We start from the raw sequence: 27,845 nt of genomic DNA, 5'->3' as shown, positions 1-27,845 counted from the left end.
AATCATCATTATACCATGGTGTTTTTACATGTGGATTTATCGAGGTCTTGGGGATGGTTTCTGTGGCAATGTTAATTAATTTATCCGAAAATGATCTGATCTGGTCAGGATCATCAATAAAATTTTCAAAGGTCAATGCATCACTGCACATGGTACTAAAGGTTTGCTAATCTGCCTTGTTAAGTTTCCATTTAGTAATGGGTGGGTCTTTACAAGGAACGATAGTTTTGAGTATGGTTGGGAAATGATCGCTCCCACACAGGTCATCATGTACTGACCATGAGAACTCATCCAAAAGAGACGGATCAGCAAAGGCTAAATCAAGTGCTGAGTAAGTACCAGTCGCTGGATGTAAATACGTGTTGCTACCATCATTAAATAGACAGAGATCATGCTTCTGGAGCAACTCTTCAAGTATTTTCCCTTTATGATTTTGATCCCCCGAACCCCATAATGGGTTGCAACCATTAAGATCGCCCATAAGCAAGAACGGCTTAGGAAGTTGGGTGATGAGATTATCTAAATCTTTAATCTGAAGTGCAGTTGATGGTGGTAATTAAAGCGAACATAAAGTTATTGCAATATGCAAAGTTAAGCGTACTGCAACCGTCTGTAGGTTGGTATTTAGTGGGACAGCACTGTGGATTGTCCCTTGTTGAACGAGTATGCTCGCACCACCTGTCCTTTTACCATTAGTAACCTTCGCATATGAATGAAACCTATTATATTGACGGAAGTTAAGATTATCGCATTCTCTTACATACGTTTCTTGAAGACTAAAAGCCACTGGATTAAATTCTTTTGATAAAAGTTTCACCTCATCAAAATTCGCCCTAAGCCCTCGACAGTTCCACTGTAGGATTGTATTAGGATACATTTAAGGAGCAATTACAGGAGGCTCCTGGATACGATGGCAGACATTCCTCACAAGCATAAAGCTTTAAACAGAGATGTTAAGTTTCAAATCATCTCTGCTGTCAATGCTGGAAAGAAATCAAAGAAAGAAATTGCAGATGAATTTGGTGTCCCAAAATCCACTTTGGATACGATCATCAAGCAGAGACAGTCAATCATTTACAAATTCCAGTTATCCGAGTATGGGGCAGCTAGAAAACGATTCCAATCATCAGCTAACAAAGATGTAGATGCACTGTTTGAGTGGTTTAATGCTGTTCGAAGTAAAAACATTCCTTGGAGTGGTCATATCATAATTTCTATGGCAAAAGAATTTGCTGAGAAGCTAGGCCATTCTGACTTTAGTGCAAGTACCGGCTGGCTGGAGAGATTGAAGAAGAGGCATGGCACATGTTCTTCAACAACCCTTGGCGAGAGTGCATCAGTTGACCCCAAGCTTGTCGATGATTGGTTGACCTCTCAACTTCCGACCTACCTGACCAAATTCAACACAGATGATATTTTTAATGATGGGCATGGTTTGTTTTATAGACTTGTACCCCAGAGAACTCTAAACTTGAAAGGTGAAAAATGTCACAGTGGCAAGAAGTCTAAAGAACGCATTACTCTTCTTGTGGCTTCAAATATGACAGGGACTGAGAGACTTAAGCTTTCAGTGAATGGAAAATCTGTGAAACCAAGTTGTTTTAAGAATGTTTGAAGTTTGCCGGTTGACTACAAAATCAACTCCAAAGCCAAGATGCAAAGTGAAATCTTCCATGAATATTTGTTCCAATAAGACAAGTCCATGAAGAGACATGATAGAAATGCTGCTACTTGTAGACAACTACTCCGCCAACCCACATGTTCCAAACTTGGCAAATGTCACGCTTGCCTTCCTGCCACCAAACACAACATCCAAGATCCAGCCTATGGACCAAGGTATCATAGCCAACCTGTGACCGCCCAGTGCATTGCAAACTGCCTCTGTGAAGGTGGCTTTTAGTCCCCAATCGACGAGGAATTATCTGATGGAAGACACTGTGCCCTTGTCGAGATTGCAAGTCCGAAGTGGAAACAGCGACTGATATCCTACACGATGTGACCCTGGAAGATTATTTGGCAGCCAATGACAACATCATCGCAGCCGAGCGACCCACAGAAGACGACATCATCCACAAAGTTAAACACACTGAAAACACTGGCCCTCCTGACTCCGATGGTGAACTTGAGACATAACCACCAAATACATGTGAACTTCTCTCACCATCAGAAATGACTACACATCTCGAAGTCATTCATCAGTTCTTTCAGAGTTGCCCTGGCTTATCACCAAAAGTGTTTGATAAGATTGACGACATTGAGATAATACTTGACCAAATCCGTCTTTCAACAAATGTTCAGAGCAAAATCACAGACTTCCTGAATGAAGGCAATTGACGCTTGTATCTGTATGTCATTGAAACATGTTTTTATTTATGTTATGAATAAACATAGTACATGTACAGAGAACACTTTTGTTTTTTATTGAGTGTGGTCACATGACTTGATCCAAGATGTCTGATTGTCGATATGCGCAGTATAATAAACGACTGAAAAAACAAACTAAAATAAGTAGTCCCTTTGAGTTTGTTATAACTGTAGTTTACTGTACCTGGTAGATGTGGTCACATGGTAACTCTGCATGCAAAATCAAGCTTTGCAATATTGTAAATCACAGATCTCAACCATCATAGCCGATGTTCGCTATTAAGAACACATAAATAACATTACATGGTTACCAACAAGTTAGCCAGCTATGCATGCTTTAATAGCCTATGAATATACCTCATAAAAAAATTCTTGTCAAACAACTGTTCAACAATTTATGAAAGAAAAGCCTTGTTGTATAGTTTTTTAAAGTTGTTCGAAAATTGTTCATCAATTCTTTACCAGTTGTTTGACACATGGTTACTTTATTAGATCCTGCAATCAGAAAGATTACATCAGAAGGCTTTTCTTGAGCTGCTTGTAGCTCAGTTTCAGTCTAGATTACCATATTTTTAGTTTACAGAAAACACATTATCACGGCATTAGAACACTGAACAAGAAAGCCTTCAAGTTTTTTTAACTTTTGGATAATGTCACTTGCAGTTTGTGAAATCAGAACTTAATACAAGCAAGTTTGTTGGCTGTAGCACAGTTTGCAACGAAGCCATTATGACTACCAGTTATTCTTGTGAATACAAAACCTCTATTACATCACTGCCATAAATCTTTATATTTTCAACAGCAGTCCTCTTCATTATCAACTATCCATAACCAGTTGAGATAGTAGTAATAGTATCTCCCTTCTTCATCCTCTGCGCATCCACAGTCAAAAACTCTTCACTTCTTTCCTGCGTGTGCTAGTGTCAGCATCAGTATAATTTGTCATAGCTCATAATTTGGTAGCTTTCACTCGGTTACAAGTTTGGATCTTCAGTTTACCAGATGTGACAGTTGAAGAGGTTTAGTTTTCCTTTCAACTTAGTTGCTAGGGTGGTAAATGTTGTGGGAAACAAGAAGGCGTCACCTCCTCCAGCTTGTTGAAGATGTGGGAAACCCTGACATCTGCTGAAAGTGCTGCTCTACTAGATGTACAGACGAGTCAAGATGCACCCTGTGTTCAGGATTAATTTCTCAGAATTGCCAGGTCAAGAAGGTGGGAAAGGGCCAGAAAGACAATGGTGGCTCTGACCAGGTTGCAGGAAAACTCCAGTGTCTGATGTTCCATCCAAGCCATTAGTTTTCTGTTGAAGGAATTTGTTGAAGTAATGATACCACTCAAAGTTTGCAAAGGATCAAGTTTTGATGGTATTCAAATATCATCCAGCCAAAAAAATTTGAAATATCCCAATATACAATGATCGGGTAGCTCCTGAATGACCTCAATTTGGTGATGAACGGACAGAGGCATGCAGTCATGGGCACGATGTGCACAAAGTGCTTGAAAACATGTGTTTGGATGTATTGTGACAGTTGCATATCAGTATCAGAGAGCACAACAACATTTGCTACGGAGGATTTCAACAACTGAATGCACTTCAGGGTCAAAGACATCATTTGACGCCTGAATAATTAGGCAGATGCATAGGCATGCTTGAAACTGGGTCAACACAATGTTACGTTAGTATCTTTGGTGCCTGCCAAAGTGTGACCAGCAGGGCATGGAATCGATACCAGACATTTGGATCAGCTTCCCAGCAACATGCAGGTGGTCGACAGTATAAACAAGATTTCGTTCCGTGTGTATGTTAGTTCCAGCGAAACTTTTACTACCAACATTTGTTTCTTTGAAGGTGCATATCACGTCAAGTTTTGGTTCCTATCACACTGAAATGTGTTCTGGTCATACAGGAACTTTCACACATGTATGTTCTACCCTGTGAAACTGTCAAGTGTACAAAGGACAAATTCTCTATGTATGAGAATTCCTATTTGACATTTACATTTTGTTAACAACAACAAATTCTGTAAACAAATGGGTTATTTTATTATATCTCTGTTACCATGGTTGAACAATTCTCATTTTATGTTAAGACTTCAAGATACTTCATCCCAACAGCCCTTGTGTTCACGGACAACTGCTTTTTTTGTTTAATTTAATTTACATAATTTTAATAAATTTTCATGGAATTATTGTGCAGCAGTACTTCTGATTTCGGCTGCATGATTGATCTCTGCATTTCTAACTGTTTGTGTCATAGTTACAAGTGTTCACATTTGCCTTTATCATTTATTAACTACGATCCACATATCACGATTTGTTTCATGCTTTTCTTTTTTGTCATATTCGTATGCGGTTTGCCATGCCCCAATTACGCCATCCCACGTTCATCAGACTCCTCCGTGGCCAAGTTATATACAGAAGATTATTGATCAGACCACAGAACAGTTAAGTCAACTCTGGCATGAGTACAGGCTCCCTCTACCTAATATGAAGAGAAAGCTTTATCTGACACAGGATTCACAGCAATCTCACAAAAATCAGATCTTAGATCTCACTGCCGCTAAACAAAGATCTGAGGACATCCCATTACGGGTCAAGTCAGAACGACCTTTCGCGAACCTGGATCTCCCTATGAAACGACCGACAAGAAGTCGGCTTCAGCCAATAAGAAAGCTGCGCTTTCTCGAGTTTTAAGGCACTCGTTTCAACCTGGCGACTTCCATTTCAGACTACGCTTAAAAAATATGTTGACACAGTTCTCGATTAAAATTTTGAAAACTGAACGGATATATCGTTGTGATTGTATGGCAATGCTTCCCACATACTGTGCAAATGCCTCCTCCGTTCAAATGTTTATCCCACACAAACAAGAGATAGAAATTTTGACGGAATCGGTCGTACGGGCTGTAACTGTCTTTCGGAATACCCCGTGTTAACATTTTCGAGGTTGCATGATTAGAAAACACATTCCGACTGTCACTTGCATGATCATGTAAGCGACGCTTTGATTGGTCGGATGAAAGGTCGTTCTGACGTGACCTGCAATGGGATGTCCTCAGATCTTTGTTTAGTGATAGCAAGAACTAAGATCTGATTTTAATGAGATTGTATTCACAGTTTACGAATTCCACCATTGTAGATGAAGAATTTCTGAACCTTTTTAAGAATCCCAACATTAATCTTCCAGCCAGCCAAGTATAGGATTTATCCACAGTTAACAAATACTCAATGGATATCAGCGCGTACACCAATTGGTTTGTGGCAGGCATTCGTCACCCTATCCCGCCATTGCAAGCTTCATATGACAATACATCCTCTGACACGCCCTTGGATAAGCATCTTGATCAAGTTGGCCTCACCCACAGCTTGCTAAATGCTATTGTACGCATGCAAGAAAAACTCCTTTCTATGTAAGTTTGGACTCTATCCAAAATTCTGTGGAGGCAACAGCAACTACTTCTATCCCAAATCTGTTTTAAGCCATCTTGTCTCAGGCCATAGCAATGTTGATGGCTGCCAAACTCGCCATCAAAACCCTTATAAAGCATCCGCAAGACCCACAAGAACTCTGATCCTAGACGCAAACCTGCCCCATTTCCCATCAGAGTCACCATACCCTTCCAAGACCCTGTCACTCATCAGATTTCCCGCTTCATCAAGAACAAAGCAAACATGGATGTCACTTTTTTAGCGGCAAGACCCATCTACAAGCCAATGGCAGAGGCAGAAGCACCGCAAATCCCAACCCTTGAGGATGTATATACCAGATCCCCTACAACTGTGGCCACCAATATATTGGAGAAACCATCTGACCCCTCAACACCAGACTCAAAGAACATCAGATCTCTGTCAACAAACTAGACCTGAAATCTGCTATTTCCAAACACATCCTCAAGAACCAAGGCCATAACATCATGTGGGAAGCCACCAATGTCCTGTCTACCAACAACAACAACTGGCAACAAAGAAAACTACAAGAAACCATTGACACCAGGAGACACCAGCCAGCCATCAACCGTGACCAGTGAATCTATCTGCCCAGTGCATGAGATTTATTGCTTTGATCTTTGTCGATGCTAAATATCTGCCTGGCTTCCATTTGTCCATTATCATTTCCATTCTATTACCTATCAGGGCTAATTACACCTGGCCTCTCGTTTGCCCATTGTCCATTGCTCATTACCAATCAGTGATAAGTTAAGTGTTGGCTTCCTTTTGTCCATTACTAATCACCTATCAGCAACAACTATCTGTTGGCTCCCCCTTGTTAAGTTTTCATCTTTGTTGTGGCAATGATGTAATAGAGGTAGTATTCTTAGAATCATTAACAATTATAACTATTGTTTTGATGCTCGTGGGTTCAACTCCTTGAACTATGTTTTTTGGTTTGTCAACACCATACCTATGCTCGTGGGTTTCACCAAAATCTGCATCACTTCAGGCTTTCCTCCAACATCAAACTGGCATGCCATGATACTAGAATACTGTTCAAAGTAACATTAAACCTCGCTCGCTCGCTCACCCACTCACTCACTCACTCACTCACCCACTCACCCACTCACCCACGCACCAACTCACCCACCCACTCACCCCATAGCTGAATACCATTGGATCCAGATCATCATGTATCACCAGGAACCCAGCTGGTGAGCGGCTCAGGGATCGGACCATCTCCACTGGACTTATACCAGGTCTCAAACTGAAGGTGGAGAATGAAGTTATTCCGTAGATGCTGGAGTACACGGGATGCCATGAACCTTCCATCTCATCTCAGAAGCACAACATTCTACCTTGGCCAAGTGATACTTTACAGGTGATAAACCAGAACAATGAGTACATCAGGAAACTGAGAAGTGATGAGAGACGAGAGACTACCACTTTCCCAATTAAAATGCTGAACCTATCGCACACGTAAATCCCCTCTCCCACATCTTCCTAATGTAAATGAGAACTTCTGCAAACTAGTCTCAAGTAACTTAATATCAGATTGTCTGTGTCCTTATCTAAAGACAAAGATATGGATCTGATCAACTGTCATGTGATGGCTATTAGGGCATACATTAACTGGTTTGGGGTATGTCGCGCCACGGTAGTTTGTCAAAGCACCTCCACCAAATCTGGTGGGCAGCAGTTGGAATTTGGTTCTCAAGACTAGAGAGACCTTTTTTCATGTCTCATCCAAAAGGAAGTACTTTAGAAAAGAGGCGTATCACAGCCCCACACAGAACATTGGGATAGTACCGTAACTGTCAGTATGACCACAAGTGATCAGGAGGGGTACAAGAGGGGACAAACCAGGCAGAAGAGGGCATCACTGCAACTGACAGCCCATCAAAGTAATCTTTTGGAATAGACCCTATCATCCGGGTTATGTTTATAAAGTACAGAATTCAACTAACAGTAACACCAGGTCCAGTTGGAGGCGATTGGTGATATTTCCTGAAAATTGGAAGCATATGACTTGATTCTAAAAGGCCTATTCAGATGTTATTGGAAAAGTGCAAAATATGGGAAGTAGAGGATACAGATCAAGGCCAAGGCTTCTATTCTCCAGTTTACCTGGTACCCAAGCTGAACACAACAGATATACACAAAAAGCTATCAACAAGGAATATCTCACCATGCTCAGGAGGGGGGATTGGAAGAGCAGCCTCCACCTCCAGGATGCATACCTACATGTACCAATTCACCCTAGATCCTGGAAATATTTCTGATTCGCTGCTACAAGTTTTTTGTACTTCTGTTAAGGATCAGAGTTTAACCCAGTACAGGACATTAATAACATTGGTGCCAGATTCAAACTTCAAAAGGGAATCCTTTGCCTACTGGTAGATTGTTACCTCAAGAAGCTGCAGATGGTCACCTCGAGCTCCAGCATCAGCAACATATGATTTATAAACATCCTTTTAATATGCATATTATGTTGATTTCTGATTGGTTAAAAGTCATGATTTTTTAGACATTCCGATTCCATGACATGAATCAACCTGCAACCTCACATATCAGGTTTAGTACTGTAACCCACTTTTTCCCAGTGATCCATTAGGGCAAGTGATAAAAGGGTGTACAATCTGACTGTTTGTCTGCATGCTGCAAATGAGTGGTTTTGGTTGAACATGTAAAATCACAATTTCGTGAAAGCTTGTTCGAGGTGTCATGTTTTAACCTACAAATTGACATCATTGTTAATAATTCAAAAAGTGCTACCTCTATTGCAGCAGGAGTAATCCAACCCACTTCCCAAATGATCTGCATCTAATTGCTTGGCACAAGCGAAAGATGCTTGAGGAAGGAGATAATATTTGTGACACAACTAAATATGGTTAATTGACAGTGAAGAGGACCTCTGTTGAAAATGTTTTTAATGCACAATTTACAGCAATGATGTAATGGTCATAGTATTTTTTTAATTAGTAACAATGATGGCTATTGTTGGGTGTCTGGGTTTACACTGCGCATGGTGGGATATGTTCTTTTAATATTAAACTTTCCATCATTAATCTGAACTTTCATGGCAATAACTTTTAAAGTTCATAGTTTTCCCCTTTTTGCCGATGCTTCTGGACCAAAATGGACCCTTAAATGTAATAGCCTGTTCTTTGTTGCTGTGATTGTTATGGTGTAGCTTTATGTTTTCTTTTATCCTGGTAGACCTTAATTGATTTTGTAACTGTCCTTAGGAGGAGATTGCAAACCGCACAATTCTACAGCAGGAAGTGCAAGATTCTAAAGGATTGTGGGAACAGGAAGTAGTATCTAGGTCAAAGTTGGGTTTACGGGTGAGTTATTGAAAGTTGCATGTGAGAGATGTATATAAATAGAAGCTGGAGGCAATCTCAATATGCCTGGTCCTTTATGGTCCATGATGAATTATGACATGTGGTTATTTGAATAATACCTAAACCTGGAAAAATGCCTGTATCCTTCATTAATACAAACTCTTATGTAATACCTTTTTACTTTTTTTTGCCACTTGCCCTGTTGAAATTTTCAGTTACTCCTTGTCATATTTACGTGCAGAGTACTACACAGTTCTCACTCTGTCAGCTATCCATAATCAGATGATTGGAAAATAGTCGTCTTCATCTGGGGCCTTAGGTGGCCCATTCATCACAATTCACTGTGCAAAGTTGCGTACCTTGGGCCTAGAAACTAGAAATTCCTGTATTTTGGTTGCAGTCACATCAAAACTAATCTTTAGACAGAAGTCTTCTTCACTGTCAACTACACACAACTGGTTGTCACAACAATAGTACCACCACTCGGCACTAAGCTCTTCAGCTTGCAAAGGTCGGAAAATCCTCTCTTCTTTCCCGAACGTCTATTGACAAGAAATAGATGAAGGGGGAGGAGTGTGGGTTGGTTTGTTGTTTAACGCCGCGCTCAGCAATATTCCAGCTATATGACGGTGATGGGGAGGGTGGAAGTACTTAGATTTATTAACAATGATGTCTATTGTTCCTATGATTCTTGTGAATACTCTACCTCTATTACATCATTGCCAGAATATATCTGAGGACTAGGCAGGCTGTGCCTGTAGTGTACTCCAAGTGTAAGTTGACAGTAGAATTTGTTTTTTTATCTTCTGTTCATTCGCATATAGTGACATTATGTAGCTTTTTATACCATATGACATTTTATTTTGATATTGTGTCAGTGTGAAGTCTGATTCTTAATCACTGTTAATCATTATATAAGTAGGGCAAATGTGAAAAAAACATTCTGTCAACAATGACTGCAGGGAGAGACTTAAAATATTAATATGTTAATTTCATCATTCAATTAGGTTTTCAACAGAACTCCACTGTCAACTGTCCATAATCAGTTGAGCTACTTATAGTATCTCCCTTCCTAAGCCTCTGCACATGCGTAGAGAAAAAGTCTTTACTTCTTTCCCGCATGTGCTTCTGTTAGCATCAAAACATTTTTTTTATCTCTGAATTGCCTAAACTCAAAGGTTGATCATTTTCACACTGTTATGAACAGTGAACTTCAGTTTACAAGAAGACTAGATCGTGCTTCCCACCTGTGTGGAGGTTGAAGAACATTACTATACCTCAGGGATTTAGTTTCTTAGTTGGTAAACATGTTGTGTGGCACAAGATTGCATCTCTTCCACCAACTTCTACGGCACCTGCTGGAAATGCTGATATGTTCAATGTACAGATGCCATCTCACACTTCTCTCCCATGGCATGTTTTCTCAAGGTAGCTTATATGATAGACAGTGTCAAAGAGAAAGGAAACGGTAAAGAAGAAGGTGGCGATTCTGACTATGCACAGTCCAGTCATTGGTAACCTTCCTAGGACCCAGGAGCACAACCCCAGGCCTACCCCAGTGTCTGTAGATAGATGCCAGGCTTCAACTTTTGAAGCATGACCACATCTGGGGGAGTAAATGTGCTGGATGATTCAGATCATGTGTGCTGGATAGATCTGATGCAGGGAACTCAGATCCTCCTCATTCAGGATATGACATACTACCAACACAGTCTCATGGGAGGTTACTGGATTAGGTCAAGGATGGACAATGGCCTTTGGATCCACAGATCACTGGGATAGCACATGGAGCATTTCCCATAGCTGTATGGACCAATCATGGAAGACGCATGGAGCAGTGTCTTACAAGTTCCACAGGACCTGTGATGTTGATAAACAGGTGCACTGAGTACCAGGAGGCAAGTCGTTAGTGCCATGGTCACCAGTGCAAATATAATGGTTAATATGAATCCTAACTCTCTGTCCCTTTACCAATTGACCTGGTCGGGTAGAGGCCATGCTGCAATGTACACCAGGCTGCATGTGCAATGTATGCCAACCATCAACAAATTCTAGGATCGTGACACAGGGCTGGAAGCCTACCGGATTGGATAGACAATGTCACATGTGTCACCTGTGGCACAGTTCTGGGCATGGTGCCTCTAACCAGATCAAGAGCAAAGGAATGCCTGTAAATCCGGCGTTTGGCTAGATGTGCACTTAACTGATTGGCAACACTCATTCTCAGTATTAATTAAGGGACTTTATCATCTAATGCTGGGCATGAAGCCACCTGTGGAGGAGGTGGTTGTACCGAAGGTGGTAGAATATGCATGGGCCCAACACCTCTGTATGAAAGCTCTCCTCTCTACGGCCAAGTTTCTGGTTACTGGTTGTCAAAAACCAGGCTAATGATTGGAGATGCAGGAAGAGCTACTCACCATCCAAATGTGGACGTCGTTGGTTGGTTGGTTTGTTGTTTAACGTCGCACTTAGCAGTATTCCAGCTATATGACGGTGGTCTGTAAATAATTGAATCTGGACCAGACAATCTAGTGATTAATATCATAAGCATCGATCCATGCAATTGGGATCAATGACATGCATCAACCAAGTCAGCAAGTCTGACCACCCGATCATGTGAGTCGCCTTTTAAGACAAGCATTGTCGCTTTTTACAGGAAGCATGGGTTGCTGAAGACCTATTCTAGCCCTGATCTTCACGGGTCAAATGTGGATGTCCACCAAGTTATGTTCAATGCAGAGGCACCAACTTCTCTCCCAAGTTCAAACAAAGGCGGTCACAGAACAGATTTGGAAGATTTTTTGTGAACCAACCCATCATAGTTCCTGACTTATAAAATAACACTCTCAACAAGGTTTTGGAGGAGGTGTGTCGAGACACCACTGACAGTTTTCGGCCCACTACCATTATCTTGACAGCCAGTTCCTTGAGTTCCCTGAGCCTCCTAAGCCAAGAAGTCTCATCTGGAATTGTCGAAAACTTCTTTTCATGGCTCCCCCCAAAAAAACATCCTGCAAGAAATCACACGAGGCCCATGGGGATGGATACTGGGAGGATAAGTTTCTGTGCTTACAAACGTACATGGATGGTTACTGAAAACCTGTTTACAATTGGTGGGGAGAAGGACACTACTGTGGTTGCATCCACAAGGATGGAAAACCTGTCAGACATTTTAGAGCCCAGACTCAGTTACTGATTGATCACCCAAAGCCACCTTCAGTCCATCTTTGACAGATTTGATTTCCCTCTCCCATACTCCTGAAGTGAGGAGCATTAGGGGATTAAACTTGAACTTCATGTTGCCTCCAGCTAGTTGGTTTGTTAAACTTGGTTCCACGGTCATCCAAGTTTCTCTCAGCTCTCTTTCTGCACCCTTGAAGTTGAGGGGAGTTCATGGGGCTTGCCACGATGAGAAACAAAGCGCCAGAATGTCATCAGGAAGGCCTCTGTACTCATACTGTTAAGTTAGTCAAGATGTACTCCACTTGTTCTCATTCACTTGAAGATATACTCCCCATCTCTTCTCTGTGCGCCGTCCTATCTTGATTGTCTATGGCCCAAAACAGTCCACTCCTGTGGAGTAAAAGGCAGGTTTGAACAGACGTTAATTATAACTTCAAGTGGGCAAGTCACTCATCTTGGGAAATTCAAGTTTAGCACGCCACTTGCATGTGAAATGTTTATGCTGATGTTTACGTATGGCTTCTCTTAGGTATGGCCATACTTAAAGGGGCACTGATCTAAAGCAATTCCCCGGGACTGGTTGTTGCCTTTGTTATTGTTTTTTCCCGTGAGTACCCGGATGATATAGTAGAAACCTAGACTAGTTCGCAACCTGTGCTGCGCAATTCGTAAGCGCATTTGTCACTTTTATTGATAAGGGCGTATGGTCACATTGATCAACAAAATGAAATACAGTTTTGGAATGATAAGGAAATGTAGGTATCTTTGTGGGTAGCCTCGGTAATGGTGACTAAGTTTTGATAAGTCACTTGCTTGGTAATTGTGTAATTTCGTTTACACTATTTTGACTTGCAACACAAAGTAAATATTTCTCCTGAGCATTGCTTATTTTGTCGTGTTTATATTTTTACAGTCAAAATGTGCAAAATTTTCACTTAGGAAATTTATTAAACGCCTGAATATTCAGTTATTTTACAAACTGACTGAAAAATATGTCCATCTGTATTATTATGACAAATTCCAAACATGTTTATGTTTAATGTCATCACCCAGAGACTGATCATGTTACAATGAAAAGTACATTTCTATATTGTTTGGCTTCTAATCCTACATAATAATCTATTGTGATGTTTTTAGGCCCTATTGATCGTCTTAATCAATTTTGGTCAATCTGTTAAAGAAATGGACAGATGTTGCAGTCAAAATGACTGAAACATTCACACATTTTATAAATTGCCTGAGAGAATCACATTTTACAAATTGACTGTAATATACAAAGGAAAGACTTGTGAAAACACGAATTTCCCAACCAAGAGGTAGAGGAACAAGAATGAATCTGTCCAATGCTACTGCAAATGAAGGAAAACAAAATGCGAATATCATAATTACAACCTACCAAATTTATGTGTATAATTTTAGGCAGCTTCCTTGTTAGAGGAATGTATCCGTGAATATCAACACAAAGGAACCATATCCCAAACATCTGCAGCTGTACAAAGAAACGTTTTCGATGTCACGTGTCTCTGTAACAATCAAATATTTTGAAATATATATATCGTTTCGGGATATTATAACCCGTGTTCGTTTCTCAACCGATCACTTAGATTGTTTCAGGTGTTTCACATAGGTGTAAAGTCTCAAAGGTCGGCTGAGAAAGTCCATGTGACAACAATGTTCATAACGTCCACGGTTCCTAAAAAAATCCATTGAGTTAGATAACAATGAGCAATTAATCAACGTATTATTGGTTAATCTTTTGAACAAAGTATGTTGTTTTTACATCGGCACTTCACGCAAGGATATGAGTGTATTCCCTAGACATGTAAACACTCACTTTTGAGATATCCACCCTGCAAGATAACAGTGATTAATCAATCAATGTATTTTCTGTTAATCCTTTGATGACTACAAACGATCCGCTGATTTACAAAAAAAGTAAATCAACTTATCATTCAACTTGCGCTGGGCTGCCACGTGCATATTACATACACACATTTCACCTCACTTCAAACCTGGACTTAGATTGAAAAAAACCCAGACACAATAAATGCCAAATGGGAACCTTCGACAGGTATTCGCAGTGGTGCTACCACTAATTATACCTGTAATATATTCATTAACTGAGCATCAAGTAAATGTCGACAAATACACAAGTGTAGCGTTATACCAGAAAACGTGGATGACAATAAGGGAGTAGTAATCGTATTATCGACGCAATCCGAGATCCGAAAATGCTTTCACTGCATGGATACTTTTTTTTAAAACGATAACAATCAGGGGTATTTCCAAATGATGTCTTTGTCTTGAACCGGAGTAGTCACGGACATGGAAGGATTGACAAGGAAGGAATGACAAGGAAGCCTAGGTAGGTCATCAGTTGGACCAAGAATATCATGTTCTGATGAAGTTGAGCTTTCTCTTGGTCTGCGGCTAGGAAATTGTCCAGGTAACCATGGATTTGAACTAGCTGGATGTGAGCAAACTTGATGACTGGCGCTGTAATCCTGGTGAATAGCCAAGGGGCTATTGCTATTCCGAATGGTCAGACTTGGAATTCGTAGGGTCAGCCATTGATTGCGAAGCGTAGATATTTCCGTGAGGATGGGTGTATTGAGACATGAAGATAAGCATCTTGTAAATCGATGCTGATAAACCAGTCTCCTGTCTTCAGTGTTGACCGTAACTTCCGGTGGTGGTCGATAATCATCCTCATTTCGGTTGTATTCTTCTTTGGAACAAGGAAGACTGGAAAAAACCTTCGTGTTGTTGGTCTCCGTTAGTCTCCAAATGGCTCACTTCTTTAGTAGCTTCGTGACAGCCAAATCTGCTGCCGCTAACTTGGATCCGACTAGATGAAATCTGCGTCCGACGGCGTGTGTCTTCAGGATAGGATGTTTCTTGAAATGTAGTTTGTACCCATGAGTCAGGACGTCTAGAATCCAGCCTAACTTGCTTCCAATTTTCGGCGTATGACAGAAGGCACCCTCCCACGGATCCCGGAGTCAGCATAATGTTGAAAGACGGTAGGCGTAAATCGTAATCCATAGACATAAGCAGGTCGATATGGTCTATAACACTGGAGGGGGTTGTGTGGGAGTCAGAACCTGCATTCGTCTCTGCCTCTAGATCTTCCATGGCTATTAAATCCTCCTTTCTTGTTGTCTGGCTGGCAAAAAGAATTCTTAGAAGATTGTCGCTTGTCGTATCCCTGACTCGGTTTGAATGAATCCTTCCCAGAGGGGACAAACTTCTTCTTAGGAGGCAGTTTGGCAGACGAAGATTTGTAGTCCCAAGGACACTTCTGGGGATGGGATGATCCGTGGGCTTTAGCAGCTGAGTTGATAGTTGAAATTTGGAATCGTTCTGCAATGTCTTGTCTCACCTCATCTATCACTTTGAATGTTGCGGTAGCTGATATAGGTTGTGATTTTATTAACTTCTTGGTCTGGTTAGAAACAGTCCTGGATCGGATCTTGGCTAAAAGTTGTTGACGCTGTAGCCATAGGAGTTGTGAAGACATCCAGACTTGGGAAGAGATTAAGTCTTCTTGCATCCTGACTATAGTATCTAGAAGGCTGTGGAAGAGTCTGACTTGATCAGTCCTAATAGTCATGGGCGTGTCTCAGGTTATTCCTTCATAGGGTGGCTGTAATGGTGGAATGATGTATCTGATTCCAGTGACAAACCAATTAATGTAAGCGCCAATATCCATAGTGCATTTGGAAACCAATGTCAGATCCTTTATCCTCGTAGCAGGTAACAAGATACTAGTATCGGGGTTACGTACCAACTTGTGGAAATCTTCGTCCACACTTGCGAATTCCAGAAGTGGAGTCTGTGTCCTGTATAACTTCCTCTTTAATGGAGGTAAAGGTAGTCGTTCATCATGCTTGAGGGGCGGTCGGGTATCCTAGTGGTTAAAACGTTTGCTCTTCACGCAGAAGACCTGGATTCGAGTCCCGACATGGGTACAATGTGTGAAGCCCATTTCTGGTGTCCCCCGCCGTGATGTTGCTCTAATATTGCTAAAAGCATACTCACTCACTCATCATGAGCTTGAGTAGACTCTCAGACATCTGGTCTACTACCGTGCCAGCGTAACTGGGCCAAGGTAATGTCTGAAGGATGTGTTGAGACAATGTAGGAACATGACATTCCCCATATTCCGGCATCTGGGGTGGCCCATTTTGTGTCACAGGAGGTTGGAGTACTCGAGAGTAGAGGGAGATGCTGGGGTGGAAGCCGATTTCTCAGCTGTGATGTTTTCTACCTTCTTCTTAGTGGCTTCACATCTCTTGGCCTTGGTCAGGGCCATGGCCAGCTTGGAGAAGATCTTATCTGATGTGTTGACGCACTTCTCACATCTTTTTTCCTTGTCACAAGTGCCTCTGCACTTCGTGCAGCTTTCATAAGGATTTCCCATGACCATGAAATGGCCACACTTCTTTCGACCGGGGGTAGAGGGAGACTGCATGCTGACCTCACAAAGAGCACCAAACACCAGCTATAATTACGTGTTTGCTCTTACTCCAGCAGCAAAATTAATGTATACTTATATGTCTGTTATTATAGAAAACTATTTGAATATTCTTAGATTAGTGACCAAGTGCTAGATCGTTACTATTATAATAGGTGTTGACTGTAGAACACACAGAAAAAAAGTGATGTTGCCGCCATTATGATGTCATGGCTTGGGTAATTACGAGACTACTTGTTGACAACTATTTTAGTTAGTGTGATTGAAGCCAAAATACAGGATTTATGGCAGAGATGTAGTAGAGGTAGAGATTTCGTTAGAATTATTTCCTTTTGTAATGGCTGTGGAAAGTCTTCCTGATCTTGGATCATCTTCAAGGCTCTTTCTTCCCCGTTTGAACTTCGCTGCCCATCTCGTAAAGGGATGCCTTGTCTGCATGGATGACTGTTGATATCAGTCCAAGATATTTTATAACAATGTGGTAGCCAATTTTTGTCCATTTTCATCAACAGAGAATACCTAGTCTGCAGAAATATGCTGCATGGTTGTGTATTTGGTTGAAATGCATGCCTGTATGCTAAGTGTAAAAGGTGTACTGTACATCTTTCTTAGTTAGTATTCAGAAGTTTTCTACAACCCCACACAAGAGCACAGCTTTATCTTTTGATGTTGGTGTCGTTTTCGATATACATGAATCAGCTATGTCTTAATGTTTCACTCACTTGTCCTGAGAATAGATATGTTTTAACACTGTTTGGCTGATTTAGATAAATCAGGCTGATAAATGTCACCTTTTCAGATTTCCTAAGAGCATCATGCAGAGAGATATTGTATTGGAGTAAAAGATCTGATTATTATGTGATTGCAAATAACTGATGTGTAAAGACTGTATGCTTTATGTCGTCAGATTGCCCAGCTTGACCGTCAGAAGCAAGATATTCAAGGATCTTTGGAAGTGGTGAGTCATACATCTTAATATTACATTATATTTGTAGGACTCCAATCTGTGATGTATTCTCAGATCTGTGGCAGATTCTCATTGTTATACGTCATTATGTTTGCAATGATTTCTTATCTGTGAATTGACAATCAGTTCAGATGTTATATGACGTCATGCTTGAGATTACGCCACAACTCCTTGCCTGCGATGACATAATGTAAGTTCAACATCTATTACTGATAGACACAGCAATCAGTCAAAAACGACACCATAGAAAATGAAGTTTTCTTATGGCGGATTCAAGTCGGCAGAGGAAGAAACCAGTATCAAAATCAGGATCCATGCCGAATTATTATAAATGATTTGTAAAAACTACAAGAAGGTCCTCGTGTCAAGGCTCTGAATCACGAAGTGAGGAAGCCTGAAAATATTCAGGAATTTATCTCGGGCAAATGAGAGGATGCTGCAGAAGGTCTTAGAAAATGATTTCTATGATGAAACTTTGGGGAACATTTTTAAGAAAGTATGGATATGCAATTCCTGCACCCACCATGCTTTTCCAAAGGGGAAATGATAAAAATAATTCAGAGGAATCATAACATTGATCATCAAAAGTCTGCTGCCATATATAAATCTATACAACATTTAATGCTATAGAAATTGCCAATTACTAATATTATATGATAATCTGCCATAGATCTGAGTATTCGCCAATATCTTCTCTATTTGTGGAAGCTGCCATAGGTATGAGAATCCACCATTGATCATGAGCTGCTTTCCATTTTGGGCGTATGACACGAGACATGGGCCCCCCGCTGGTCCCAGAATTAGCATTAGGTTGACCTGTGGTTAGAATCTAAGAATGTTAAAAAAGTATTGCAGAGCCGAAGAATACTTATTAACACTCTAAAAGTTTTGACACAGAAGTAGGTGAATTTGACCGAAGCACAAGTAACTTATCAATGAATTACAATCAGGAAAGTAGTCTGTCATAATCTGACCTTAGGTCATCAACATGGAGCAGACATCCACAAATCTGAAATTCGATCTTACACATGTTTGTTACCTTGTTACCTCAAATGGGTTTCTTGCCCACAGGTATGTAAGAAATGGGTTTTCCTGGCAGAGAGAGCGATCTATTCTTGTGCCTATCCTGCCTCCTCTATGGCATCATCCTCTATGTTTCTGCTGGAAAATGTTGAAAGCTGTCCCATGCTTCAGTCCTGAGTGGGATGTAGGTCTGTCTTTCCACCCCACCTATTCTTCCTGGAAGGATTCATTTCCAGATCCAGATAATGTTTCACATGGAAGATTCCCAAAATGACATGATCTCTGACCAATTCTCAAGGTCTGTTGGCCTAATATTCTGAACTGTAAGCTTTAACTACCAAGTTCGTAGGAGAATGCTGAACTTGGCATCTTGACAAACTCTGTACTCAAGGACCTTGTGTAGCTTCTCATTAAAGAAGTGTTGTACCATGATGATTTGTGACAGGACAAAATGGGGCTGGGATGGGTAACTCGGGGAATCGGGTGGGGTGGGGAGTGAGTAGGATCCAGGGTGCCGTTTCACAAAAGCCTCTTAGCGCTACGACACGGTTTACAACCCTCTTTAGGATCTCCTTACGACCGTTTCACGAAAGCATCTTAACAACGTCGTCAAGTCAATCTTACACTAGGATGTCGCAAGACTTTACGACATTGTATTTAACATAGCAATGGGACTCGGAAGTGAAAAGGACACCTGTCAATTTGATTGGCTGATGATCAATCGGCATCGTTTTCACATGGAGACAGTTCCAGATACAGAGATTGAAAAGGTAAGCATGTCCTGAAAGCATAATACTATTTAGATGTTTGTCGTAATCATATATTTCCGGAATAAAAGATCAATATTCGGGAGATTATTTGAAGACAATTCAAGTGTAATCTCTTTAACTCTTCTTCCTTGAAAATAAGAATGAAGCAAGATTAGAGTTACTCCCCCTTTCGGCAAAGCCGACATCAATCTTGTCCTGCAAGAAAATTTAGCATATTATGGACGCATCAACCAATAGCAAAAAGCGGAAAAGAAATTTTGGACCCGTCGAAATTGAAGTACTTTTAGCCGGCGTTGAAGCGAATATTGACACACTAAATTTGTCATTCACGAATTCTGTTACAAATGCCTGTAAGAAAAAAATATGGTCAGACATCACTCAAAAGTAAGTCCATGTTTCTCTTGAGACTTTGATAATTGAGTGTACATAAAGCGTCCCTAAAAATGTAAATATCAATGCCAATAATTGAAAAAGGTTTATGTAATAAAACGTTATTTCACAAATAATAAAATAGAAAAAGAATCCCACAAGATGCTTAGATTTCAAGTAATGCTATGATGAAGCATCAGACCAGGAAAGACATGTAAGAGAAAAAGACACAAATATGAAAATACTTATTCAGATTTGTTTGTCAAAAAAGGCACATTTAACTGTTTTAGAATCAATGCAAGTGGCACTACAGCAAGAAACGAGGAGGAGATACGAAAAAAGTGGACATATCTTAAGGCAGCAGTTAAAAAGGCAGAAAGTGGAAGGAGGGAAAACCAAAGAAAAACAGGTGGGGGCCACCCCCTGATGAACTCTCCTCAATGGAAAAGAGGGTAAATAAAATATTTCAGTGATACACTTTTCCAGTACATAATGATATGTAGTATCATGAAATCACACAAAAGACATAGTTTTCTTAGAAATAATTAATCATTTGCTTTTTATTCTAGATCCAACAGTTGATTCCTCGATGTGCAGTGGAGGGGATTCCTGGAGGCATTGAATCACCACGTAATATTGTATCCTGAACAACAAAATTTCCTGTGCAAAGTTATGTTTTTTTACCAAATCTGAAACAATTTCGGTTTGCAACAGATAAAAGACTCCTGTAAGTGTTCAAATAGTTTAATTTGCCATACTGACTTCAGAAAATGTGTGATTTCATAAAAAACATGAACATGCCAAAATGTCAATTTACAAATCAATAGCGCATGTGTCCACCTCTGGTTGCGATGCAAGCAACACATCTTCACCTCATGGAATGGACCAGGCATCGCACAAAGTCCTGTGGGATATCTGTCCATATCTGCTGGAGCATGTTTCGAAGTTCCTGGAGTGTCTGTTGAACACGTGGTTGACGTCGAAGGGGCCGATCCATCTCATCCCACATGTGCTCGATTGGTGAGAGATCAGGGGAGTGAGCCGGCCAGGGGATGACATTCACGTTGTTTTGTTGAAGAAAATACTGAACAAGTCGAGCAATATGAGGCCGGGCGTTGTCATGTTGAAAGGTAATGCCTGGGCCATGACGACGCAAAAAGGGTAGAACAACAGGGCCGATGATCTCGTCGCAGTAGTGCTGTCCATTGAGATTTCCCTCTACCACTATCAAACGGGTCCTCTGTCTTGCTGTAATCCCACCCCATACCATAACGTTGCCGCCAACGAACCGATCTTCTTCCATGACACAATGATTGGCGTAACGTTCACCTCGACGTCGGTACACTTGAATCCGTCCATCGCTGTGACTGAGGTGAAAACGAGACTCGTCAGTGAATAGAACTTGTCCCCACTGCATGGCCGTCCAGCTTAGATGCTGTCTGCACCACTGTAGACGTGCTTGACGGTGGTTTCCTGTCAAAATGGGATGTCTGGGGGGTTTTCTGGTGACAATCCCTGCACATCTGAGGCGACGACATACGGTTTGTGAAGATATTCGTCAAAGGCCAGGGATGCTTCCTGCAGTCACTGTTGCTGACTGGAATCGATTTCGTAGGTCTGTTGTTCGAATCCAGTTGTCTTGTCAATTATTGGTTACACATGGCCTGCCACTCCGAGGATGGTCTCTGACTGTATTCGTCTGTTGCCAACGTTGCCATAAACACCTCATGGTGTTTCTGTGGACGTTTAATTGTCTTGCAACATAAGGTTGACTAGATCCTGCTTCAAGGATACCAATGGCTCACAGACGCTCATTTTCGGAGAGGCGTGGCATTTCGTAATGTTGAATAATTGCGTAATTTTGTTGTTTTCCCGAGTAGTTGTTGTAACCACGATGCTAAACAATGCATATGGAATCCCGTTAACGCACATGTTTTTATACCCATTCTTGGGTAGTGAAATGCATGGGGCTTGCATAATCCAGAAATCCTCATTAATTTTTAATATGTACTGAATGTAAGCCCCTCCAATATCTCTTACAGAAGCACAGAGCTGTCTTCCAGAACCAGCTTGTAAGTACACTTAAGTTTCCATATTTCGGAAGAAACTTATAATCATATTTTTTACATTATGTTTGTTTATTGTAATACATCAATTGTTAAATGGCTCAGCGTTTACTGTTATCCCAACTATCAATCAGTTCAGAGACCATTTACCAGTCATGTTAATGTGAAAATATTCATTCACAGTAATCAGTAACAGGAAGTTGTGTTTTGTGAACACCACTCACCATTCCCTTTCAGTCATCCTTTCAATGTAAATACACATAATGTATAATTATGTTACAGCAGCATCAAACAATCAAGCCACCCCATCCCATAGAGCTACTGGTGGAAATATAAGGAAGAGATTATCACAATCAGTTCAAGGTAAATAATATTAACCTTCACTTAACAATTATAATTTTGAAGAATTCTTTAAATTTTGATATAAAATATCCTTCAGACATAGCTTTCTGGTGTCCAAGAGTGAATGACCCAATTAACAAAATTGTCACACTGAATGGAATAAATAATCTTTGTTTGTCAGATAAAGGGGATGACTACATGAAGACGCTGTCCGGGTATGAAGACAGGAAAGGGCAGCTCCTTGAGGGCATTCTGTGTGAGCTGAGATCCCTTAGAGAGATTCAGGAGGAGAGGCTCAACTTGGAAAGAGAAAAATTTCAGTTCATGCAAACCATGGACAGTAACACCTTGCTGTCTTCAATCATAAAGTTTTAAATACTTGGACCTTAATAAATATTGAAATAAAAGCAGCTTTAATCATTCTAAATAGATTGTGTGTTTTTTGTCATACTTGAAAATCTAGACTGGATAAGAAGTCTCCTGACTGATTTCCATCATCACTAGGGGCCTGCTGATGAGCTGTGTGGTTCTCATCACCTCCTATACCAGTGTCAGGTGTGTCGTGGGGAACTGGAAGTCTTAGGCTTACTGCCAGGTTGTGAAGCTGCATACATGCAGTGATGACAGCTATGCATTTTTCTGGTTCAAATAACAGGCAACTCGAGGATTTGTGCAAGCACCTGTAAAATAAGTTGTGTCTCAGAATCTGACATCACTGGCTACATTAGTAATTACTATAAATTAACATTAGTCATTCAAGAATATTTTCATAAAGAAACCCCAAAATAACATGTATATACTTACCTAAATCTTGATTTACATACTCCAAAGGCCCTCGCTATGGTGTTGCGGGTACCAATGTGGGCCCTATTGTACCTTTCCTCACTGGAGTTGGCTGGGTTCAAGTAGATGCGGTTTACATGCATATCTGTAACAGCATAATGTAATATTTATTTTCATAGCATGTTTATATTGCATTTCTCCCATAACAGGGCTTGATCTTCAATCGCCAGCAGTGGTTTATTTTTATTCACCCAATCTGATTGGCTGGCTGAGTGTGGAGAGCTGTGTCATCGCGTTTTGATTGGCTGGCTAAAAATAATTGACGGCACTATTTTCGGATCGGGGATACCCTAGGTCGCCTGGTACAGGAAATCCCCAGCTGGCAAAACATTACCGTAGTGATGATGTTTCCATCTCCGAAAGTTGGTGACCGAGAGAAAATTTGTGGGGGAAGAAGGGGTGGGATATGTGGAGATATATCAGAGAATTTCGGCTTTCCAATGTATGAGATTCCGTTGCAGAATGGGGAGACGGTAACCGAAGGGAGATACCGCATCGATATTATGGGACCAGGTGAGCCACTCAGGTACATTCTTTACTGGGCGTTTTCAAGGCTAATAACAAAGCTAATGAAACAGTTAATTAATTCATGTAAAAATACTGATGAAATAGTGAAACAAACCATATTGTTTTTGGTATTTAAAAAAATAAAATAACTATCAACCACATAATAAATGTCACGTTATAACGAAGTGTTGATCTACAGCCGATCGATCAAAAACATATTTCATAGTTATATTAAAATAATCGAGACTTAAATTTCATATTTTAAGAAAATAAACACTCAAATAATTTGGATCTTAAGCAATACTCAATAATGTTAATGCAGGAAACAATCAATCTTTGCTGGACGGACTGTGCATCTCACGACCAAGATGTTTTGCAACCACAGCAATTGTTTCCCCTTTGAACGGGTGGAGTTTATCCAGATCAATATAATGAATTCATTTTGGCCTATAATTATTTGGGGGGGTTTTAAACATGAAGACTTCAATTATTTAAACATACTATCTCAGGACAATTAAGAAACTCATTATAAAAAACAACATTACCATGTTTAAACTTGAATGTATTAAGTCATACCTAAATCTATGTAAACTCAAAAAAGTAATATGTGTATTTATATTTTTTCTTTACTATTTTGATTTCTTTTTGGGAGCAGACAAAATGATGAAGATAAACATGGTGGGCACAAATCAACCTTATTAGGTATTTTTTTCAAAAACATTATTCTTTTTTTTTCAACAATAATTTACATTTATGCATCTTAAAATATATAATTTTTTTTAGATAGGATGAAAGAATCTTAAAATTAATTTCATATTATTTTTAGGTAGAAACTCAATATCACAGTTAATTATTTTCAGAATTAACAGACAATACAGAGTATTTAAGACATGTAGAATTATGTTTGTCTCAAGTATATTCTTTAAACCAAAGATTTATTATTTACCATGTTTACTGAAAACAACAACACTTCTTTAATAATGCAATTGTTATATTATCATAGCAGATATAGAGCCCCAATATGCATAGCTAGCTTAATTTTAATGATAATTATTTAGCATTTCTTGTGATGATAAACTGGACATATGACAAAATAAGAAATGTATTCTTATTTATTATTCTCCCATTACAAGGTTTACAGAGGTTTTTTTTCACATATTCTAATTGGCTGCCTGAGAGTGGAAAGCTGTGTCGCTGTTTTAATCAGAGACCTTAAATTATTCTAATGTGTAATGTGTAAATTTTCAGAACATGGTAAGTAAAGAAAAATTCAAATTTATGGGTGATGAAGAAATGACCAACAAGAGGTCCTCTTATAACATTTTACCATAAACCTCATTTCTTCACATTAGCATTGTCTAATTTTAATGTTAATACTTTTTACAAAAAATCATAGATTAACAGGTCACTAAAATACAAATTTATTATGAGTCTTGTTTTCATGAAGATAAAAAGAAGAAAATGTTAATTTTAAATTACCTATTATCAATAAGTCTTAACTTCTAATCTGATAAAATAAGAAAAGAATAAAGTTTGGAGGTAACTGTTGCAGAAAAATAACAATGTAACATCACAAGGGTATTAAAATGCAAATATTTGTAAAACTATTGAAATGATAATTTATTGTTTACATATATCCTATGTATTTATGTTTCACACACAATAAAGTATTGTGCTTGTCAAATTCACATTGTTTCTTGTCATTCACAAATATGGGGAAATTAGATAAATCATTTAGTAACATTTTTGGTGTCATGATGTTAAATATTATGTTCAAAAGAAAAATTGTCCACCGAATAAGTTTGTTTTATTTATATAATAAAAACACATGTGCTCACCATGTTCAGGAAAAAAGAAAAAGAAAAAAAAGATGACATGAAATAATCATCATTTTACGTATTAAATTATTCATATGGATGGATTTGAGAAGATTTACCTAGCAGTAATCAGCTGATCAGTTGCCTGAGTTGGTATTTATAGAATCTTGCCTGATCAATCCGGCTGACAGTTCCTTGGGCCCTTGTTTTTCGTTAACAATATTTCACAATATTTAAGACAATATTTAATTCCCTCTTAATTGGGTTTATAACATTTGTTTCTAGCAGACAAATAAATGAATAAATGTGTTTACATACACTAAAAAGGTGGGCCTATTTAGGGTTGCGCATTGAGAATGATAGTCACGGCGAGACGAATGCAAATAAAGTTATGGGCCGAGTAATCCCAATCCATTAACAAATATCAATTCACATTACTAATTCTCAAAACGTTACTCCCATCATCTTTTAATAGTTAACAAAAAACATAACATGAATGCTAACAAGTGGCTTGCCTGTCAAACTCGTGTGGTTTGTCTTCGCTAGATCCTTTTTACCTGTTTATGGTGCAGTTGTATTACTGAGCATATTAAAAAAACAAGGCTGGAGGGAATCCCGAGTGATTTCTAAACACGGGAAATCTTCAACTACGAGCTCGGCTTTTTATGGCGTATTGTTATGGGAGAAAAAGGATTAACCACTGTGTTCGGTTGTTACTGAAAAATCTACACACTCATGATTAATCTGCCACAATTAGAACATGGCAAAGCCTCGTTCTTATCGTGACAGCTAATCATGAGTGTGTAGATTTTTCGTAACAACCCAATACAGTGGTTAATCCTCTATATAACAAACACCTTTTCAGAACCTTCTTACATATCATTGTAAACATATACAGGGGAATGATAGTAACTCTTTAACTTCTTCTTTTTTTTCTTTTTTTTCTCTTGCAGTCACCACTCACATATGTTATACAAATAATTCGATTTGATCAACTATATAAAGCAAAATGGTTGATTGGAAAGGTTTCAGAGTGAGATAATATGTAAGGAATCTGATTTATGGATTGCCTACTTTGATACAGACAAGTCATTATCGATATATAGGCAAGAGAACTCATGTTGAATATCATCAATGTTTTTACCCTGAATCACCAAGCAGCCATCCATCTGGTTTTTCTTCCTCCAAATCTCTCTTCAGTGAACAGTTGTTGTAGATGTAGGCATCATGTGTTGCCCCTGGCCACAAGACAACAACATTGGTGAAACTGGAAAACAAATTTAACAATTATCTCTAGTTACTGTTTGCTTATAATAAGGTTTATCGAGATAAGAAATCCCCTTCCTTAATTATTATTTTACAAAAGAACATATTATTCATGTTAATAAATTATTATTGAAAAAAATAAATTTAGAATTAGATTATACATTATCTCTTTTGTTATTAACCATTAACATGATTATAGAGTAAAATGTTATACGTTTATTACCAAAGTTCATAAGGTATGGATTATATTTTGTAGTTAAACTCTATTATCGAGCGCCGCCAATTATTACTTCATAAAGTCTTGGCAAGTCTATGTACACTACATTTCATTAATAACTGACCCTATTTTCTTGAAAATTTCGCAAAATTTTATCGCCACTATTGCAGCACTAACACAGAATTATCGCGCCACCTTTGAGACATTAACGCGTAACTATTGCGCCACTTTCGAGACACTCTTGCGCCATTTCGCGATAACATTTTACAAGATCACAGCACTTTTGCGCCACTTTGAGACAGAAAAGTCATGCTATCTAGTGACAGTTGTGCTAAATGTGCTTTTCAATGTATTGTATTACTTTTTTCCTTGACTGATTCTTGGATTCTTGAGTTATATTTTCCATGGCATGCTAGTCTGCATTATTTAAGATCATAGTGTAAGAGAAAGTCTTTTGCGGTAGACTGCTTGTTTGTATTCTACTAGTACTTATCGCTTGTCTACAGTTGTTGTTGTTCTAATAAAGTAAAAATAATATTAAATATGTCTTACCTGTAGACTCCTGAAATGTAATCCTTGGTAATCCATTGTTTGTGTTCAACACGTGTTTCACTGTTTGACTTGATTATACACGTGGCAAAATGTCGGGCATTTGTGCCTTGTGTCAAGAAAACTGTCCTAAGTAGACCCTCACAAGTATTGTCCTTCCTGCATCATTAAGGACGGGTTTTCAACGTGTTCGTGGGATAAACGTTGTAAAGAATGTGAGCACTTGTCTTCTATAAACTTTAACTTGTATCTTCATCTTCATACAAGCAGAGAAGGTCATCGGGTGGATCCTTGGACTCTGC

The 27,845-nt window shown here is 39.4% G+C and overlaps 2 protein-coding genes across 4 annotated transcripts in view; both read left to right on the top strand.

Annotated features, from left to right (window-relative positions):
- LOC124114452 (ankyrin repeat domain-containing protein 26-like) overlaps nt 1-27,845 on the top strand; it is a 792,436-nt gene that overhangs the window by 681,871 nt on the left and 82,720 nt on the right. For 2 of the 3 annotated variants that reach the window (XM_046475021.2, XM_046475019.2), the window contains 2 exons: nt 9,046-9,144; nt 17,715-17,765. In XM_046475021.2, coding sequence (XP_046330977.2) covers nt 9,046-9,144; nt 17,715-17,765 — 150 coding nt within the window. The remainder of the gene's footprint in view (nt 1-9,045; nt 9,145-17,714; nt 17,766-27,845) is intronic. The other variant, XM_046475020.2, reaches the window with a different exon arrangement.
- LOC124114457 (tigger transposable element-derived protein 4-like) lies at nt 541-3,560 on the top strand. Its single transcript, XM_046475026.2, has one exon. The coding sequence runs from the start codon at nt 911-913 to the stop codon at nt 1,613-1,615; it is 705 nt and encodes a 234-aa protein (XP_046330982.2). The 5' UTR covers nt 541-910; the 3' UTR covers nt 1,616-3,560.

Source organism: Haliotis rufescens, unplaced genomic scaffold (assembly GCF_023055435.1).
Source record: "Haliotis rufescens isolate VD_foot unplaced genomic scaffold, xgHalRufe1.0.p SCAF_22, whole genome shotgun sequence".
NCBI classification, from domain to species: Eukaryota; Metazoa; Mollusca; class Gastropoda; order Lepetellida; family Haliotidae; genus Haliotis; species Haliotis rufescens.
This window is presented reverse-complemented; position numbering and strand designations above follow the sequence as displayed.